The sequence below is a fragment of the Lytechinus variegatus genome, chromosome 1, assembly GCF_018143015.1.
Source record: "Lytechinus variegatus isolate NC3 chromosome 1, Lvar_3.0, whole genome shotgun sequence".
Lineage (NCBI taxonomy): Eukaryota > Metazoa > Echinodermata > Echinoidea > Temnopleuroida > Toxopneustidae > Lytechinus > Lytechinus variegatus.
This window is the reverse complement of record NC_054740.1, coordinates 49488316-49507776: the sequence shown is the minus strand read 5'-3', so window position 1 is coordinate 49507776 and position 19461 is coordinate 49488316. Positions and strand designations below refer to the sequence as shown.

At 38.2% G+C, this 19461-nt stretch overlaps 2 protein-coding genes across 2 annotated transcripts in view; both read left to right on the top strand.

Annotated features, from left to right (window-relative positions):
* Window positions 1–11242, top strand: part of LOC121415604 (peflin-like) — a 25462-nt gene extending 14220 nt beyond the window's left edge. The window contains exons 3-5 of the mRNA XM_041608885.1: window positions 6682–6879; window positions 7958–8101; window positions 10271–11242. Coding sequence (XP_041464819.1) covers window positions 6682–6879; window positions 7958–8101; window positions 10271–10497 — 569 coding nt within the window. The 3' untranslated portion in view covers window positions 10498–11242. The remainder of the gene's footprint in view (window positions 1–6681; window positions 6880–7957; window positions 8102–10270) is intronic.
* LOC121430866 lies at window positions 10953–19461 on the top strand. Its single transcript, XM_041628292.1, has 2 exons — window positions 10953–10956; window positions 15068–19461. Exons 1-2 carry the CDS (start codon window positions 10953–10955, stop codon window positions 19459–19461), a joined length of 4398 nt encoding a protein of 1465 aa, XP_041484226.1.

Here is a 19461-nt window from a genome sequence, read left to right as displayed (position 1 = left end):
TGTACTGTGTTTAGAGAGATACCTCTACACCTTTTTATTTTTCATTTCTATTCTGATAAAGAATAAAAAAACTTTTCATCTTTTTTTCCATCACGGATGGAAGTTTCAAAATGGAAATGTTAACACCTACCAACAAAAATTACTTCCCAATATTTTTTTTTCTACTATATTATGTCTGATAATAGAGTAATGTTCAGAGTGCAAGAACATCCAAACCAAATTAGAGTAACTTTAAAAACAACAAGTGGAATGCCTCTGGCCGTCTCACCTGCATCACGCGGTTCAATATAGCAGCAGTGCTGACTTTGAATACTAATCTAACTCACACAAGATGTTCAGTGATACATGGTTACTCTTATGTCCACTTTTTATGAACGAGACCAATAAACTTACAGAGATATGATGGTTATTCAACAAAAACCCCCAACATAGCCAAAGTTCATTGACCTTACATGACCTTTGACCTTGATCATGTGACCTGAAACTCGCACAGGATGTTCAGTGATACTTGATTACTCTTATGTACAAGTTTCATGAATCAGATCCATAAACTTTCAAAGTTATGATGGTAATTCAACAGATACACCCACTTCGGCCAAAGTTCATTGACCTTTGACCTTGGTCATGTGACCTGAAACGCGCACAGGATGTTCAGTGATATTTGATTACTCATATGTCCAAGTTTAATGAACTAGACTAATAAACTTTCAAAGTTATGATGGTAATTCAACAGATACCCCTGATTCGGCCAAAGTTCATTGACCCTAAATGACCTTTGACCTTAATCATGAGACCTGAAACTCGCACAAAATATTCAGTGATGCTTGATTACTATTATGTCCAAGTTTCATGAATCAGATCCATAAACTTTCAAAGTTATGATGGGAATTCAACAGATATCCCCGATTCGGCCAAAGTTCATTGACCCTAAATGACCTTTGACCTTGGTCATGTGACGTGAAACTCATGCAGGATGTTCAGTGATACTTGATTAATCTTATGTCCAAGTTTCATGAACTAGGTCTATATATTTTCTAAGTTATGATGACATTTCAAAAACTTAACCTCAGGTTAAGATTTCGATGTTGATTCCTCCAACATGGTCTAAGTTCATTGACCCTAAATGACCTTTGACCTTGGTCATGTGACATGAAAGTCTAATAGGATGTTCAGTAATACTTGATTAACCTTATGGCCAAGTTTCATGAACTAGGTCCATATACTTTCTAAGTTATGATGTCATTTCAAAAACTTAACCTCAGGTTAAGATTTGATGTTGACGCCGTCGCCGCCGCCGTCGGAAAAGCGGCGCCTATAGTCTCACTCTGCTTCGCAGGTGAGACAATAAAACTAGAGTGAATTTAATTTTAGTACAAATGTCCGTCCGTGATGAGAGGTAGCAGCACCCCATGAATAAAATGGACTATTCCGCTACTTTGGGAATCATCAATCTTCATGAAACTAAGTTTTTTGAAACCTGAGATATCAAAGATTATTCTAAAAGCAAATTTGATAGAAGTACCTTAATTTTTTTTTACCTTAATGCTAACCCTTAACCGATCATGCTCTCCAATTAATTATAAATTTTGATGAAATTTCATTTTCCCCATTCGTGTAACAAATGGAATTATTTGCAGGACATCTTTCATAATATTCAGAAGGTCATAAAGTGTTTGCTATGTTTTTTTTTCAGTGTATGTTATTAAATAGATATATATCAATTATGATTATCCATGTAAAACTGAACTTACTTTGGTTTACATCAAGTTAATTATCAATTTTAATGAAATTTCACTTTCCCCATTCGTTTTACACATGGACAAATGTTCCGTACGTCACATGTCCCGTACGTCACAGCGCGTATGTTTATAGTTTGAGCTATTACATAATAACATCAATGAGTTCTATCATTTCATTCATGGTGAATGAAACTTGATAAGATACGAGATGAAAACATGAAAATGAGAGATTTCCAGCTTATTCCAATTCACAGAGTTTTAATGACAAACTTTTTTTCAAAAAAAAATCAGCTTTTGTCTGGTCCCGTACGTCACAGGGCATATTAATTAAAATATTACATCGTTTATAATGGAATTGTAGATCACTATTTTTTTTTAGTGAATAAAGAGGGCATGTCTAGCCTTCCAAAATCCATAAAAGATTCTCTGTTATGCATTTATTTTTTATGTTACACAACTTCAAAGCCTCTAAATGTCCCGTACGTCACAAGTAAAATAGCTTGGACCTGCCCAGGTATAGTCGATTTGACATCTTCCGAACCTAGAAATGTTCTTTCCGATGAAGTTTTTTTCTTGATTCGTGTTCCAATGGGGTCCTAGAACAAATTCAGCTTGGTTGCCCAAAGTTGCCGTTTGGGCAATTTTGCTAATTTGCATAAATCCAAAATGGCCGCCAGATGCTATCTTGAAAACCTAACTTTTGAACCCCTTTCCACAAAATGATGAGTAATGACTCGTTTTAGGGGTTTAGAGATGTTTAGAACCGATTTATGTAATCATTTTTGCAATACAAGGTCATCTTCAGGTCAAATCCAAGATGGCCGCCAGATGCCATCTTGAAAACTTAACTTTTGATCCCCTTGCCCCAGAATGACGAGTAATACCTCTGTTTAGGGGTTTTGGGGTGTGCAGAATCCATTTCTGCTGTCTATTTCGGAATATAATGTCATCTTGAGGTCAAATCTAAGAGGGCCGCCATATGACGCCATCTTGAAATATCAACTTTTGAACCCTTTGTGCCAGATTCATGAATAATAACTCTATTCATGAGTCATTTGGTATGTTGATTAAATTTATGCTTTAATTTTCCATAAAGGATAACCTTCAGATCAAATCCAAGATGGCTGCCAACCGCCATCTTGAGAAAAATACTTTCCGAAGCTTATACGTTTAAAAGGGATTTCAGTATAAAGAATACTCATTGATGGATGGTGCTGAGACACGTTTCTATAGAGATGCTGCCTTATAGCCTTCTTCCTAGGTCTTTGGTCTGCCAATTTAGCATTCCGATTATTTTCTGACGTCTTGACCACCTGTACCTAGTAGCTCTCCATAGAATGGCGACTATCATCTACATTTTCAGAAGTGTAAGTGTCTATGCTGACAAGTTTTATGTCATGTTTGCAGCAGTCTTTATAACGGAGGTGTGATCTACTGATGGGGGTGAGACCAATCACACAGCTCACCTTTCTTTGGCGAATCCAAGAAGGGATTCGCCAAGGTTTCATGATGGGTAATCCAAACCCATTACATGCACAGGACAGGCAGCTGTTATACATGTACATGTAGGTCTTGTACTCCCACTTCTTGAATGAGAACAATCCTGACAATGGAACAGTCTTTGGGGGAGCCTATCTTCTGCAGGACTCTATAGAATGGCAACCTCCTGTAGATAACTCGGTGTGACCATCACAGACAACCTGAGTTGGAACTCCCATGCACAGAAGATATCTTCCAAAGCTGCTCGTACTCTTGGAATCATATGTCGAGCATTGGGTAAATGTGAAAGTGAGAGACATTGCGTACAAGCAACTTGTCAGACCTCAACTTGAATATGCTTCATGTGCATGGAATCCTCACATACAGAAAGATGTTAACATTATTGAGAACATTAAGCATCAGGGTGCTAGGCTTGTCCTTCACGGCTATAGCAGGGAATCCAGTGTAACATCGATGTTGTCAACTCTTCACTGGGATACTCTCCAACACAGACGCCTTACTTCTTAGCGAATGTGAGATGTTCTACAAAATTTTGTTAACATAAACATGCCACATCAGATAAAGTTAAGCAGCAATTCTCATCTACAACGTTCACAACACACTGGACATCAGCTCAAGTACATGTACACCCAGGCTTTTTGTAGAGTGAACTGAACTGCTACATGTACAGTATGTTCCCAAGAACCATCTGTATACTCTCCCAAACGCTGACCTCTATAGCTGGCTTCCGGGGAGCAACATTGCCTATCATTCAGCAAATGTTGCCTCCCCCTCCCCTTAAGATGCTGTAAGAGGTACACACATGCACCACCCGCACACTACACCTAGCACACTGTACATGTACATGTATATAGTGCACCAAGAATACCACCACAGGATCATCACATCACCTGAAGCACTGGCAGCACCTGACACAGCAGAACCCTCTCCAGGACAGCGTGTACGCTTTTAGGGAGAGTACTTCTTCAAGGTTGAAGGAGGCTAAATGCTGACCAAGGCAATGGCTCTTGTCAAAAGGAAAAGTGCGATATAAAGGAAGTTGATAAGTTAACTATTTTTTTTGAAAAAAATACGGAGAAATCACTTTTTAATTCAAATAATATTTTAAAGCCATTTCACTGGAAAAGTATGGTTGGACAGAAATAAAAAAAAAAGGATCAGAACTCCTGAAATCATAGCCCAAACCTTCATTCTAAAGTAAGCAGTTAATGACGAAATCTATCAACCATCTATCTTAGACATGACTTGACCTCAAACTAAAATGGAGTGATTAAAAGAAATGAAGCATTCTCACTGAAATCCCCTCACATGAGCTCCCATACATTATAGTAACCTATTATTATGGAGAGTACTTATTCAAGGTGCAATACATGTAGTCTCTGGAAATAGTTTTTTTTCTTAATATGGCGTTTAGTGGCCATGTTGGATGATTTTCACCTGGAGATGATCCTATATTGCAAAATTATTAACAGAAATGGATTCGACATACCAAATAACTCACGAAAAGATGGATTCTGGGACCAAAACTTGAGAATTAATAAAAGAAATGAGTATTCTTACTGAAATCACTTTACATGCATTGTAATTAGTTCTAACACGCAAAAGCCTTGGAAAGTATTTTTTTAAGATGGCGGTTGGCAGCGATCTTGGATTTGATCTGAAGGTTATCCCTTATGGAAAATTAAAGCATAAATTGAATCAACATACCAAATGACTCATGAATTATTCATGATTCTAGGGCAAAGGGTTCAAAAGTTTATATTTCAAGGTGGCGTCATATGGCGGCCATCTTTGATTTGACCTGAAGATGACATTATATTCCAAAATAGACAGCAGAAATAGATTCTGCACACCACAAAACCCCTAAATAGAGGTATTACCCGTCATTATGGGGCAAGGGGATCAAAAGTTAACAAGTTTTCAAGATGGCATCTGGCGGCCATCTCGGATTTGACCTGAAGACATGGAAGATGACCTTGTATTGCAAAAATGATTACAGAAATCGGTTCTACACACCTCTAAACCCCTAAAACGAGTCATTACTCATCATTTTGTGGAAAGGGGTTCAAAAGTTAGGTTATCAAGATGGCATCTGGCGGCCATTTTGGATTTATGCAAATTAGCATAATTGCCCAAACGGCAATTTTGGGCAACCAAGCTGAATTTGTTCTAGGACCCCATAGGAACACGAATCAAGAAAAAAACTTCATCGGAAAGAACATTTCTAGGTTGGTGTATTGAGCCTATGAGACTGTCATATCGACTACATGTAGTATACTGTAGACCTTGTATTAGACATCTATTGTGATTCTACTGCTATGCATTAAAAATGCATTGGAAAAATGAAAAAGGTGGCCTTATCTACCCCCACTCTCCCCTATATGTACTAAAGATCTTTGTGTATTTTCATTCATCACTACATGTATATTGTTCATTAATTTTATCTGATTCAAATGATACATGTTATTCATCCAATCTCATCAGTATACTCATGTAGTTCATCATGCTACATGTTTTTAATAGTATACAGTACACATATTTAAGTATTGTGATTTTAACACTCCATTTCATTTTTAAAGGAAATTAAATTTGTTAGTTTAAATTACTTCATAATTCATTTCCATCTCTGAATATGGAAATGAGCTTTGGCAAACCTATTTGGATGTTGACTCAGGATACGAGTCCCCATAATTACGTGCCAGCAAAAGCATTATGTCCGAGTATATTTGATCAAAGTTAATGATTGACATGGACTGCTTGTCAATGATGCAGAGATATTTTTGGAATATGGTATTGACAGTTTCCAATTTTCTGATTCAGTAGGCTGTAAAAAGGGTAAACCTTTTCTTGCTCACTAGAAATTTTGTCCCATATGCCACCCCTGACCCCCAATTTCTTTTGTTCATTGTGCAAGTGGTTTTGATTATAGTTGCATAAATATTACATGCACAGAAAAGGTGCTTCATGGACCTAGGGCAGTATGCAGAGAATTCAATGAAATGAAATTCCTAGTTTTATTTTAATTTTGTTTTTTCTCAGAAATATGTGAAATAGTCAAGCTTATATTACACATCTTTACAAGCCAAACTTTTGAACAGCAAGAAAGATGTCAATGACTTCTGCATTTCACATATTATTCTTATAAGGAGATTATCAATTCACAACTGATGCATTCATAGATGATTAAAATTCCTGTAGGTCTTCGTAATGTAGCTCAGTCAGTAGGGCGGGGATTGCGTAGCCTGGTGACTTGAGTTCTATTTTCACTTGATGCACTAGAACCCTTTGGTAAGGCACTTAAATCCTCATTACCAGGTCCTTCGGAGAGGACCTTAAGTCATCAGTATTTTGGGTGCTTGCTTACAAGCAGTCATGCTAATAGCAATCACATAAAAGATCAACACCAAATCACCACCACCAAATACATGTATTTATTATGCAGGTTACGGAGCAGCAGGTGCACCACCAGCCCCTGGCCAGCCACAGGGCATGCCCCCTGGAATGAACCCTGACATCTACTCTTGGTTTGTGGCAGTAGACCAGGACAACACTGGCAAGATCGATTCCAAGGAACTCCAGCAGGCCCTCACCAACTCTAACTGGTCAAAGTTTGATGAGGCCACCTGCAAATACATGATTGGTGAGTACTTTTTTTGTGCAATTGTAAGGTGAAATAATCTCATTTGTGTGAAGTTTTCTAGTCTAGTACGTTTCTTATGACACTACACTCATAGTATTAGTGTAGTGTCATAAAGCAACTGAATTGGCAGATTTGACATTGAATGCAGTTACTGCATCATACAATGAATGTACAGAACATGTACAGATTATTTTTCTGTGATTTCATAAGAGATGTGGAAGTCCTTGATTGTTGTTCAAATTCAATCCTCTTCACTGCCATGAATAGACACACTATTGAAGCTATTGAAGTTGTTTTGGGGCAAGAATCCATTGGTCTGTGAAATTCAAGAAAATTCACATTAAAATATATACATGTAGGGGTGTTAATATGTTTTTTTTAATCGCTAGAGGGTATTCATTTGTCTCAAACCATCTGACAGCACAATACCCCCTTACCTGGCAGTGCACGCCGACCCGATCGTTCCCGGCCCCGAACGAGGGACCGCTCAGCTGGTCAACCCCCGCCCACGGGAAACTAGTGAGCCCGCCAATTTTGGTCTCATTTGCATATTGCCGACCCACGGGGTATTTGCATATACCCCCGGCTTATTTGCATATACGGATTACCGGCTGCACCGCACTCCGACGCACCGGTTGGTGAAATGCCTGACCAATCACACAATGGATCAGTGCCCACCTATTGTTCTCGCGTTCGTGCGTACGGTCCTGAAAATTAGTATAAATAGAGTACGATTTCAGATAATTTTCGTCACTTGATAAAGAGTTGCAGCGGCACTCGAAAGCTCGTGAACTTGTAAGCTAGTGAATACTTCTTGCGAGAGTGATCACGAATTTCGTAGAAAGCCAGTGAACACTTTTTGCGAGAGTGATCACAAATTTCCATGTTGACCATAGTAGATTGCGAGACAAATAAATACCCTCTAGCGATTATTTCAATCCGCAATAATGAACCTATTTAGTATGTTTTTTTAATTTATACTTTTCTGATGTAATAATTCCCTTCCTTCCCTCACTTCACCACTTATCTTTATAATATTCACTCTTATATAGTTTTTATTTCACTTTGTATTTAACAGGAATGTTTGATAAAGATAAAAGTGGCACAATAGATGCCAGCGAGTTCTCCCAACTGTGGAATTATATTCAGCAATGGAAGCAGGTCTTTGATGGCTTTGACAGAGACAGGTCTGGGGGAATTGATGCTAGTGAACTCAACACAGGTATGCGGGCTGTTCAATCAAACCATCTGTGGTGGGGGTTTAACAAAAGCGTTCGTAAATTATGAGCAATTTTACAAACAACTGGTGATTCTTTCTTCTGGTAAAAAAAATTCTCCTGGGTGTTGATTAAGCTTCTAAGAAAGGATCACCAGTTCGTGAACTCACTCATAACTTTCGAACAGCTTATGAAGCACCTCCGTCTTAAACTCTCCCAGTATGCTATACACTTTAGGAACATTCCTGTCATAATTGGAGAATATGGGATTTCTATACCCTTGTTTTCTCATCTCAAATTGAATGTACATGTATAATATTATATTAAAGATGTATTGTGTTATTATATAGCGAATTCAAGACAGCTCGATTATTTCAAACAATTCTGGAATATTTCTTTCTATTTGTGGCTGTGCGACTTTACTGCATGTTATACATGTACAGGGTCCCATTTTATTTTAATTACATTAAAATAAAATGGAAACGCTGCCATGATGTCATCAATTGCAATTACCTCAGCAGCCAATGGAAATCAAGGCTACAATAATGGCTAGTTCGCTACCGTGAATTATAAACTCACAATAACAAGATTCTTGCGACAGAACCGTGGATTTTAATTAATAATGGCTGTCACAGACCTTGTAAAACTCAGCTGATTTTCAAACAAAATTTTAAAGAGGTACATGTACACACTTTGGGCTTGTGTTTGATGTCTTATAGCATTGAATATTTGAAACACAGTTTAATCTGTTGAAAGTCAGTGACAGAAGGATTATCCTCCAGATCCCGAAAAGAAAAACAGAATAACATTGGATTTCAATATACAATACCGGTGTGCTGTTGAAAATTTGATTAAATATCAAATAAAATAATTTAATTCCGAAAGGCCTACTACAGGCAGAGTTGCTCTTATGTAGTATAAGCTGTTGTTTATGGTCTACCCTCAGCTTGCCTGATACGAGGGATTATCTGCGATACAGCACTATGGTGATAGCGCTTGGAAATGAACTATCATGGATCCTCTCTCTTTCTGTCTCTCTCCCTATCTCCGTTTACGTTTTTGTGTTTCCTCTTTTCCTTATTTACATATTATTTCTTTGAATGTTATTCTTTCTTACTTTTTTCTTTCCTTGGCTCATATCTCTCTTTCTCCCTCCCTTCGACTTCTTTTTTTCTTTCTCCCTCCCTCCCTTCCTTCTTTCCTTCTTTTTAATATTGTATATGCAGCGTAACGATTCAATCAAACTCTGTGGGCTCACCAGCACATGCAATTGTTTTTATTCTTCCTTTTTTTTCTGGGCTGATTTTCTTTGTTTTCGAAATTGAAAACACATTAACATTGAATTTCAAAATACAATATGCCTTTGAAAACTTGATTAAATATCAAATACAATAATTTAATTCAAAAGGGCCTACTACAGGCAGAGCTGCTCTTATATGTACGTAATATCACAGCTGTTGTTTATGGTTTAACGTCACAAGAGGGATTATCGGGCGATTCAGGGTTGATAGGGCTTGGGAAAGAAATATCTTGGTTCCTTCAATAAGGTTTTTGTTATTGGGGTATAGCACCTCAGCAAAACCATTAGCTGGTGTGGCGAATTCTGCAACGAGGGTTTGACGTAAAGATAGTGGTATTGAAATGCTATGTTGTATTATTATAATGATTTGATGATGCTACCTGGATATTTGTTAATATTCACAAATAGAATAATCAATAACTGGATGTCACAAAGACCCTTCTAATTGATGGGTTGGAGCAAGTAAATAATGATTAAAGTTGCATGTAATCTGTGAAAGGAACACAATTGAATGCAGGATAATGTATTGTTCAATTTTCACACTGGATCAATGAAATAATTAATGGAAGGCAGGTGATTGTATAGACTGTCTGGTATAAACAGTAACTACACGTACAAGGAATACCACAGCCCATCTACACTAATTCAATCAATATTGTCCAGCTTCATTCTCTTCTCTTTCAAGCCTTGATGACCAAATACTTCTCAGTGGATCAGTATTGTTGTATCTTTTTTTCGATACAAACACTCATTAGGAGGCATTTTAATTGATTACACAATATTCACAAGGTAGTTGGGGAAAATGAAATCTCTAAAGTTGTATGACATCATATACATGTAATACTTCCCCCTTGTTTCTATCTTCCAAACACAGCCCTTAATCAGATGGGTTACCGTCTATCACCGGCATTCAGCCAGATGGTTGTCAACAAATACGACAATGTCCACCATAAGCAGATCGGACTGGACACTTACATCAAGACGTGTGCTGTTCTAAACAGCTTGACCGCTGCTTTCAGGCAGAGGGATACTCAGATGACCGGAAGTATTAATATTAATTATGAAGATTTCTTAATGGTGGTGTTATCCTCTCAACCATGATGGAACTTAAAATGAAATTTATAAATTTTACAATCTGGATTTTAAAAAAAATCAGGGAGAAATCACGAATGTCATTAGTAATGCAATGATATCCAAAAGGAAAGCAACTGATGTTGATATTCAAAATTGAAATGCCTTATCTAGAAATCTGTAGCCTGGTCATTGATTGAATTAAAGGAAAAAAAAATGAGATAAGCAATTTGAAAAAAGATAAGGAAAATGAATTCAGATAAATAAATTTGAATGTATCATTCCATTTGTGTATTGAACTTTCAGACCTAAAAGTTAAGGACAGGAAGAAGTTTAAACCTGCATTTTTAGATTGTAAACTTACAGTATGTTGGACACAGTTGACAAGTGTATGAAAATATTGCATTCATTACTAAGACTTGAAAATGAATGTCTTTCAGGTCACTCTCATAATTCACTATACCCCCAGCAAACAAGGATTTAAGATGGGTATATAGGACAACTCAGCTCTATGGTTTGATGTCTGGGTGGTCAGTCGGTCAGTTGCAAAACTTGCAGAATGAAATATGTGTATGCGTAGTTCCTTAGTTTTTATCAAATGCTTGCAAGACTTGGCACTCGGGTCAGTTAGTTCTGAATTTAAGATGCACACAACACATATTTTTTGATGTTGGTTTAATACTTCATTGTTCTGGTTAACTTTACATCTATGCGATTAAAATCAGAGAAAATGCAGTTTTCATCTTTCAAGTAGGCCATACCAGGGTGACCAGATTTCCACAAATGAAATACGGGACAATCGACAAAAAAGATCAACAAAGAAGGCTACACAGTGTTACACCTGTGAAAAATTATGAAGAATTGGAAGGGAGGGTAAACGAAAGAATGAAGGAGAGAAAGAAAAGACGAAAGAAAAGAGATGAATTGAGAGGAAAGAAAGAAAAAATTAAGATGAAAGTGAAGGAAAAAATATTAAAAAAAGAATATAAGAAAGTTAGAATAAAAGGATGAAAGAAAGAATAAAAGAGAGAAAAAAGTTTCCGTCATTCTTTGAATTGAATACAGAAAGAAAGGAAAAGAAAGGAATGGAAAAAGAATACATTTGTGAAAGACAAAATAAAGAAAAGAAAGAGAGAAAAAAAAGAAAGTAAGAAAAAGGATGAGGAAAGAAAGACTGAAGGAAAGAAAATTTTTTTCTTCGTTCTTTTAAAAAAAGAAAGAATAAGGGAGAGGATTAGAAGGAAAAATAAAATAAAGAATGAAAGAAAGAAAGGAGGAAAGAGAGGGAGGAAGAATGAAGTGAGGATGGAATGAAAACATAATGGAAGAAGAGAAAGAATTAAAAGAAAAAGGAGAGGAAAGTTTGAAGAAAGAAAGAATGAAGGAAATAAAAAAGGGGGAATTTGATAAAGAAGACGGGTAAGAAAAAGGAGGAAAGAAAGAAAAATGAACAGAGAGAGGGAAAGGATCAGGAAAGACAAATAGGAAATAAAGATAGATGGAACATCAACGGGCAAGCAGAAAGGATAGGATGAAGAAAAAAGTTCAAACTTCAAGCAAACAAAAAAAAATCAAATCATCTAACAAAAATCATAATGATATTTAGTCTTTTTCAAATATATTTTTAAAATAAAAACATGTTTTAGAAATGAATAAAATTTCAAAGTAATTTTTTTTACTTAAAAATTAGATGAAACATCGCTGCATCATACACAACAAGACTCAAAAACGAAAGTTGAAACAACTAGATCTAGTTATGAAAACTCAATAACTTGTTTCTCCGATTAAATCTCCAAATCAGTAATCTGAGAACCCATAATATAATTATACAAATTTCCTGCCGATTTTGTGATTATTTTGGCATGTTTGGTGGGGGAGAATCTGCTCCGATCCTACATACATGCCTAGCTAGTAGCCTGCCACACAATGGCAGGAGGCCAGTTCGTTTGCGATGTATTGGATTAGCAGGAAAATCACCGCAGAACATCATCTTTCGGTTGATTTGATAAAAATTCGTCACTATAAATACATTTTGTTCAATATTCTGAAATACGGGACAAATAGGCGTCCTGGGAAGGGTTTGTCGGGACGCTGGGACAAAGAAGCAAAATACGGGACGTCTGGTCACCCTGGGCCATACAGATATTGATTAGTTGTTCTTAGTGACATTTCTAGTCTGATGTATTTTTATCAGCCATCCTTTGTTATATATTTGAGTGAAATCAAGTCTTGCCAATGAGAATTCTGTTTGATATTAGCTTGATGAAGATTCCAAATCTAGGTTGATCACGGACATTCTACTTTATAGATATATTATTATATATCCATTGATTTATTTTTTAGAGCAGAATACTATCTAAATGAATATGTACATGTATATAAAGATAATGCTCATCATCCCACACTTTTATTTGAACGAATGTTCTTTTTAAGAACACATTCCAATAACAGCAGCCCCCCCCCCAAAAAAAAAACTCAGTTACTTCTGACAACTTACTGCGTAAATATGTAAAGTAAATTGAGATTTTTTTGTGGCTTTCAAAATTTTTTCCAGGGCTCTTTTGGTCATTTAGGGGGCAAAAATTGCCGAGTCTCTGTGTAATACTTTCCCTGAATGAGAGATATGACATGGTATATTGTGAAGACTTCTGACGTCACAAGTTCTCTATCATAATGATGCGCCATCCATTTTATTGGTGTAAAATTATATTTTAGCAAAATAATACAAGGCCTATTCATGCGTGATACTACTACCCTGATCATCCCAGAGCCACCCAATAAGGGCATTCTAGAAATGAACCCACTGGGAACCCATGGCAATCGCCTTATATCAGGGTAGAATGCAGTTCATCAGGCAAAAAATATATTTTTAAGGGGCTTCTTTACGCAACCTACTGCCTGAATCTGCCACATTTGATATTCAGCTTTAACATAGCAATGAATGCAGATTTTCTAGGACTCTAAGCACTTTTGGCAAAATCGCCCCAGGTCCCTGTAGAATTTTTTTCCCAATGTGGAAAACTTTCTTGTTGATGGAAATACTTGAAATCAGTATCAAACCAACAATCCTCAGATTATACATGTAAGGTGAGAGTTGGAACCACTTCGCCATTAATCATAACTTTAATTCAACCCTACAGACTGGGCTTTTTTTAGGTGTTATATGACCTCCCCCCCTTAAGATCTTGGCCACCGAAAGCACGAAAGCCATGATAATTTGCAGAGTAATAGTTTGGGATGCAATCTACATGGCTGTTTGGTTAATTTCCAGAAATAACAAGATTTTTGTTTATATGAATTGATTATGCTAATTTATGTGTAAATCATACTTTGCTAACAATTGCAAATGAAACAAATCCTGGTTTGAAAATAGAGTTTATTTTTTTTTCTTTTTTTGCCATATAGCAGAATCTTTGGAGGCATAATGAAAATAATCATATCTTTATAAGTTGAGAAAATTCAATTTACATTGACTTTGTACACAAAATCATGTTTTAGAGCAATTTGGGGTCTTCAAGACCCAAAGACTTCAAAATAAAAAGTCAGCGGTTTTAGGGTTAACAAATACATGTGAAGAAAAACATGCAAATATGTCTACATGTATTATTAAGTCAAATTAGTGCAATAGATCTTAAAAGTGAAAATTGTTATCTTAATTCGTATTAGCAAATTGTGTGTATTCTTAAGGTGATGTACATGTACTTGAAATGGTAATCATTTAATGAATTTCGAAAAAAAATTTTTTTTTACATTGTATCATATTTTGTGCATTCTTGCACAGTGATGAAATGAATAAAATTAAGAATATGATTCCTACATACATGTATATTGACCTTGTGATTTTTTTTTCTTGTTTTTTCTGTGTTGGTTTCTTTTTAAAAATGCCACATTTGTTATCAGAAATCTTTTCTATGCAACAATCTAATATGTATAACAAGCCTCCCAAACCTTTTGAAAATTGCTACTATTCATTGAAGCAACTTAAATAAGGCCTACACATTAACATGAAAATGAATAAAATAATTCTCATTCTTTTTATATCGATGTGGTTTGCATGCAAAACCTCTCAAGGTGTGATATGCCATAAGTGGCACGCATTGCCAATTGAGACCTGAATAATATTCATTGCACAGTCAACAAAGAATGATAACAATTTTATAGTTCAGGGTACATAGGAAGATACCTCGTAATTTATTAACTTTCCTTTAAAAACAGTTAAAAATTATACATGTATTAAACAAAATACAGAAGATGATTCCATAATCAGGTATAAAAAAAGAATTATAGTTCATGCTTTGATACTGTTACGAATAAACTTGATAGTATCGTATTAAGGTTAAGTTTATTTCAATATTTTATTATATCATGTAGTTAGAATTAATATTGTGCTCTTCGGAACAAGGCTAACGGACTGTTTCCATGGTTTTCGAAAAAGGATTGGGATGGAATGGGATGAACTGTAAAAAAGTGAAAGGTGACGTCTTTTATTTTATCGGGCGAAACTTAGTCGTTCTTTTCTTTTCAACCCTATATGATTTTGATTCGAGATGAAAGTTAATTATCTTGACTATTAGCTGAACTGATTAACCTTTCTACCCAGAGGTTGACATTTTATCTGACCATTTTGGACTCGAGTCAGTAGATCGCAAAGGCAACGGCAATATTGATGTTGAGTTAGCGAAACTAGAATTAGAGAAAGAGAGACTAAAAGTTGAAGCCAAGCAATTAGACATAAAGAAGTTGGAAATGGAATCTAGTCTGAAGTATACTCGGTTTGATTTGGCTAAAGAATCAAGACTGGTGCCAAAATTTTGCGAGGATGAAATTGATGCTTTCTTTTTGGCTTTTGAGAAGTTAGCTAGGAGGTTAGATTGGCCTAAGCAATTTTGGACGCTGCTTATTCAGACTGCTCTTGTTGGTAAGGCCCAAGAGGTATTTTCGTCTTTGTCTGAAAAAGAATCGGAAAATTATGAGTCAGTGAAGGCAGTTATTTTATCTGCATATGAATTAGTACCTGAGGCTTATAGGCGGCAGTTTCGGGAGGCTAGGAAAAAGTCAGATCAAACATACGTTGAGCTTGTAAGAGAAAAGACGATGTATTTTGATCGCTGGGTCGGTGCTTTGAAAATCAAATCTGATTATGAGTCTCTTAGGGAAGCAATGATCTTAGAGGATTTCAAGGGTTCTTTGCCTACTCAGACTAGACTACATGTTGAGGAGCAAGGGATTACCCAGCTGCATAGGGCTGCTGTAGTATCTGATGAGTATGAACTGTTGCACAAGAATAAAGTGGGCCCTAAATTTGAGAGTGTCAAGGAAGGGTCGCTACCCAGGTCAAATGTTAGGTCAGATATGAACTCTCAGTCCCAGCATGAAAGCAAAGCAGGTGATCCGCAGGGTGCGCGGGGTAAATCTAAATTGCAATGCACGTATTGTTCAAAGAAAGGACATACAGAATCAAAATGTTGGAGGTTAGCATATGATAAACATGACAAGAAGGAAGTGATGTTCATCAAACCGAGTACAACAGAGCAGGTTGGTAGAGAAGTAGACCGAGGAGATAAATGTCGTTTGACTAAGTCTGTTGATGATTCAGTAGAAGGGGCGACTGATGGTTTTCGCAGTTTTCTGTCTCATGGTACTGTGTCTCACTCTGATGGCGAATCTAGGCCAGTTGTTATCCTTCGGGATACTGGGTCGTTGCAAAGCCTGTTAGTTGCAGATGTCGCACATTTGCCTGAGGATAGTTGGACAGGGCTATATGCGCTTGTAAGGGGCATTGGGGAAGGCTATATCTCGGTGCCACTGTACAAGGTATTCCTAGAGAGTGATATTGTTTCTGGGTTGGTTTCAATTGGTGTAGTTTCTAGTCTGCCAATGGAGGGCGTGCATATGTTAATGGGCAATGACTTAGCCGGTGAGAGAGTTAGAGGTTCGCCTATAGTGTCTGATGATCCTGTTTCTGGAGCCGAGACTGAGCAATTGCAGGATGACTTCCCTGGCATATTTCCTGCATGTGCAGTAACAAGGTCGCAACTTCGTAGGTCTAAGAGAGATGATGCTGAGTCGGTGGAGTTGAGTGATAATTCGGAGGTCTTGTTGGCGGAAACGTTCTTCCAGGATTTGGAGAGGAGGGCGGACGAGACAGAGTCTAATGGTGAGAGGTATTGTCGGTCATCTCTGATCAAGGCTCAAAACGGTGACCCTTCACTTCAGCGGTTGTTTGCAGTGGCAATTTCTGAGGAGGAAGCTCAAGATAGCCCACAGTGTTTCTACATAAAATCCGAGGTCCTGATGAGGAAGTGGAGGCCTCCGTCAAGACCAGCCACAGAGGAATGGTCGATACTTCACCAGATTGTTTTGCCTCAGTCTTATCGGCAGGAGGTTCTGAGGATGGCACATGAAATTCCGGTAGGCGGTCATCTAGGCACCAGGAAGACCCGGTCTAAAGTTACCAAGCATTTCTTTTGGCCCGGCTTACATAAAGATGTGTCGGAATTTTGCAGGTCTTGCCACACTTGTCAGATGGTGGGGAAGCCCCAACCTTCTTTGAAGCCCGCACCTTTGATCCCCATTCCGGCGTTAGGTGAACCTTTCAGTAGAGTGTTGGTAGACTGTGTCGGCCCATTGCCTCGAACCAAGTCAGGGTGTAAATATCTTTTGACAATCATGGATGTGTCCTCCAGGTTCCCTGAAGCAGTACCTTTAAGGACGATTACAGCGAGGACGGTTTTAGATGCATTGTTGCACTTTTTTACGAGATATGGCCTTCCGAAGGAGATACAGTCGGATCAAGGATCCAATTTTATGTCTGGTGTTTTCAAGCAGGTCATGTCTGAATTGGGTGTTCACCACCTCAGATCCACAGCTTATCACCCACAATCACAAGGTGCAATCGAGAGGTTTCATCAGACTTTGAAGACGATGATCAAAGCATACTGTGCAGATTTTCCAGATGATTGGGATAAGGGTATTCCTTTCTTGTTATTTGCTATCAGAGATGCTCCGAACGAGTCTACCACCTACACGCCTTTTGAGCTTGTGTTTGGACACGAGGTTCGGGGCCCCCTTAAGTTGGTCAAGGAGAAGCTCTTAGAGGAAGCAGGACCTGAAGAGTGCAATATCTTGGAGTATGTATCTAACTTCAGGGGTAGACTTTCAAAGGCATGTGACCTGGCAAGGGAACACTTAAGGATTTCACAGAAAGACATGAAGGTCAGAGCTGATCGGAAAGCCAAGGTTCGAAGTTTTTCGCCGGGTGACAAGGTGTTGGTACTCTTACCTATTCCGGGGGAACCTCTGAAAGCAAGGTTCAGTGGCCCTTATGTTGTCATTAAGCAGTTGAACAGTGTAAACTATGTGGTGAGCACACCAGATAGGCGAAAATGTCGGAGAGTATGCCACATCAACATGCTTAAGAGATACTACGAGCGTGAGTCAAGTGCACCAGTGGTGGTGGCTACCATGTCTGATGTAGCTGTTACGGCGCTTGAGGAGGATACAGAGGGGTCGAAGCCCTGTGGTAAAGGTGCGTGTGGGCATAGTGACCTCAAGGAAGCCATACCTCCTAAACTTTCTAATTCTGAGACAGTTAGGGACTTGGATGAAGTCTTGGATTATCTCCCTGAGGGTCGTAGACGTGATATTATTGATTTGATCGGTGACTTTCCTAGTCTTAGCTCTGACGTCCCAGGGAGGACATCATTGGCTGTGCATGATGTGGATGTAGGGGATGTTGACCCTATCAAACAGCATCCATATCGCTTAAATCCCACTAAAAGAGACCAAGTTCGGGCGGAAGTTCAAATGATGCTCAATAATGATATCATAGAACCTAGTAAAAGTTCCTGGAGCTCGCCTATTGTCCTTGTACCTAAACCTGACGGTAGTCAGAGATTCTGTATCGACTATCGCAAAGTCAATAATGTAACAAAGACTGACTGCTACCCACTTCCCAGACTGGAGGATTGCATTGACAGAGTAGGAAACGCGAAGTGTGTCAGTAAGATAGATCTATTAAAGGGTTATTGGCAGGTGCCATTGACAGACAGAGCGAAGGAAATTTCTGCATTTGCCACCCCGGATGGGTTCTATCAATGTAAGGTAATGCCCTTTGGTCTTAAAAATGCCCCTGCCACATTTCAGAGATTGATGAATGAAGTCACAAGAGGTATTGAGAACTGCGTAGTGTATATCGATGATATTATCATCTTCAGCGACACTTGGGAGTCTCATCTATCACAGTTGCGCAATCTCTTTGAGAGACTGGTCAAAGCTAACCTGGTACTAAATATCCAAAAGAGTGAATTCATGAAGGCCAGGGTAACGTATTTGGGACACATTGTAGGTCATGGTGTTGTTGCGCCTAGAGATGCTAAAGTTGAAGCTATTTTAGCTTTCCCACGTCCGACTGGCAGACGCGAGATTCTGCGCTTTCTAGGCATGTGTGGCTTCTATCGAAGGTTTGTGCCTAATTTCAGCTCCATAGCAGTGCCTCTGACAGACCTGTTGAAGAAAGGGGTTAGGTTTGTTTGGTCTGAGCGCTGCCAGCAAGCATTTGACTGCTTAAAGGCCATCCTTACTCGGGATCCTGTGCTTGCAGCACCGGATTTTAGCAAGCCTTTCAAGTTGGCCATTGACGCGAGCGACATAGGAGTAGGAGCGGTACTGTTTCAGGCCGATGACAATAAGGTAGACAAGCCTGTCGGTTATTTCTCACGCAAGCTTAATGGGTACCAAAGAAAATACTCGACGGTTGAGAAGGAAACTTTGGGTTTGGTGCTTGCTGTTCAACACTTTGAGGTTTATGTCACTAGCGGTGTTGGGGATGTACAAGTATACACTGACCACAACCCGCTTTCTTTTTTGGACAAATTCAGGGATAAGAACCAGCGATTGTTTCGTTGGAGTCACCTCTTGCAGCCTTACCCTTTGAAAATAGAGCATATTTCGGGTAAAAATAACATAATCGCGGATGCTTTGTCTCGAGTCTAA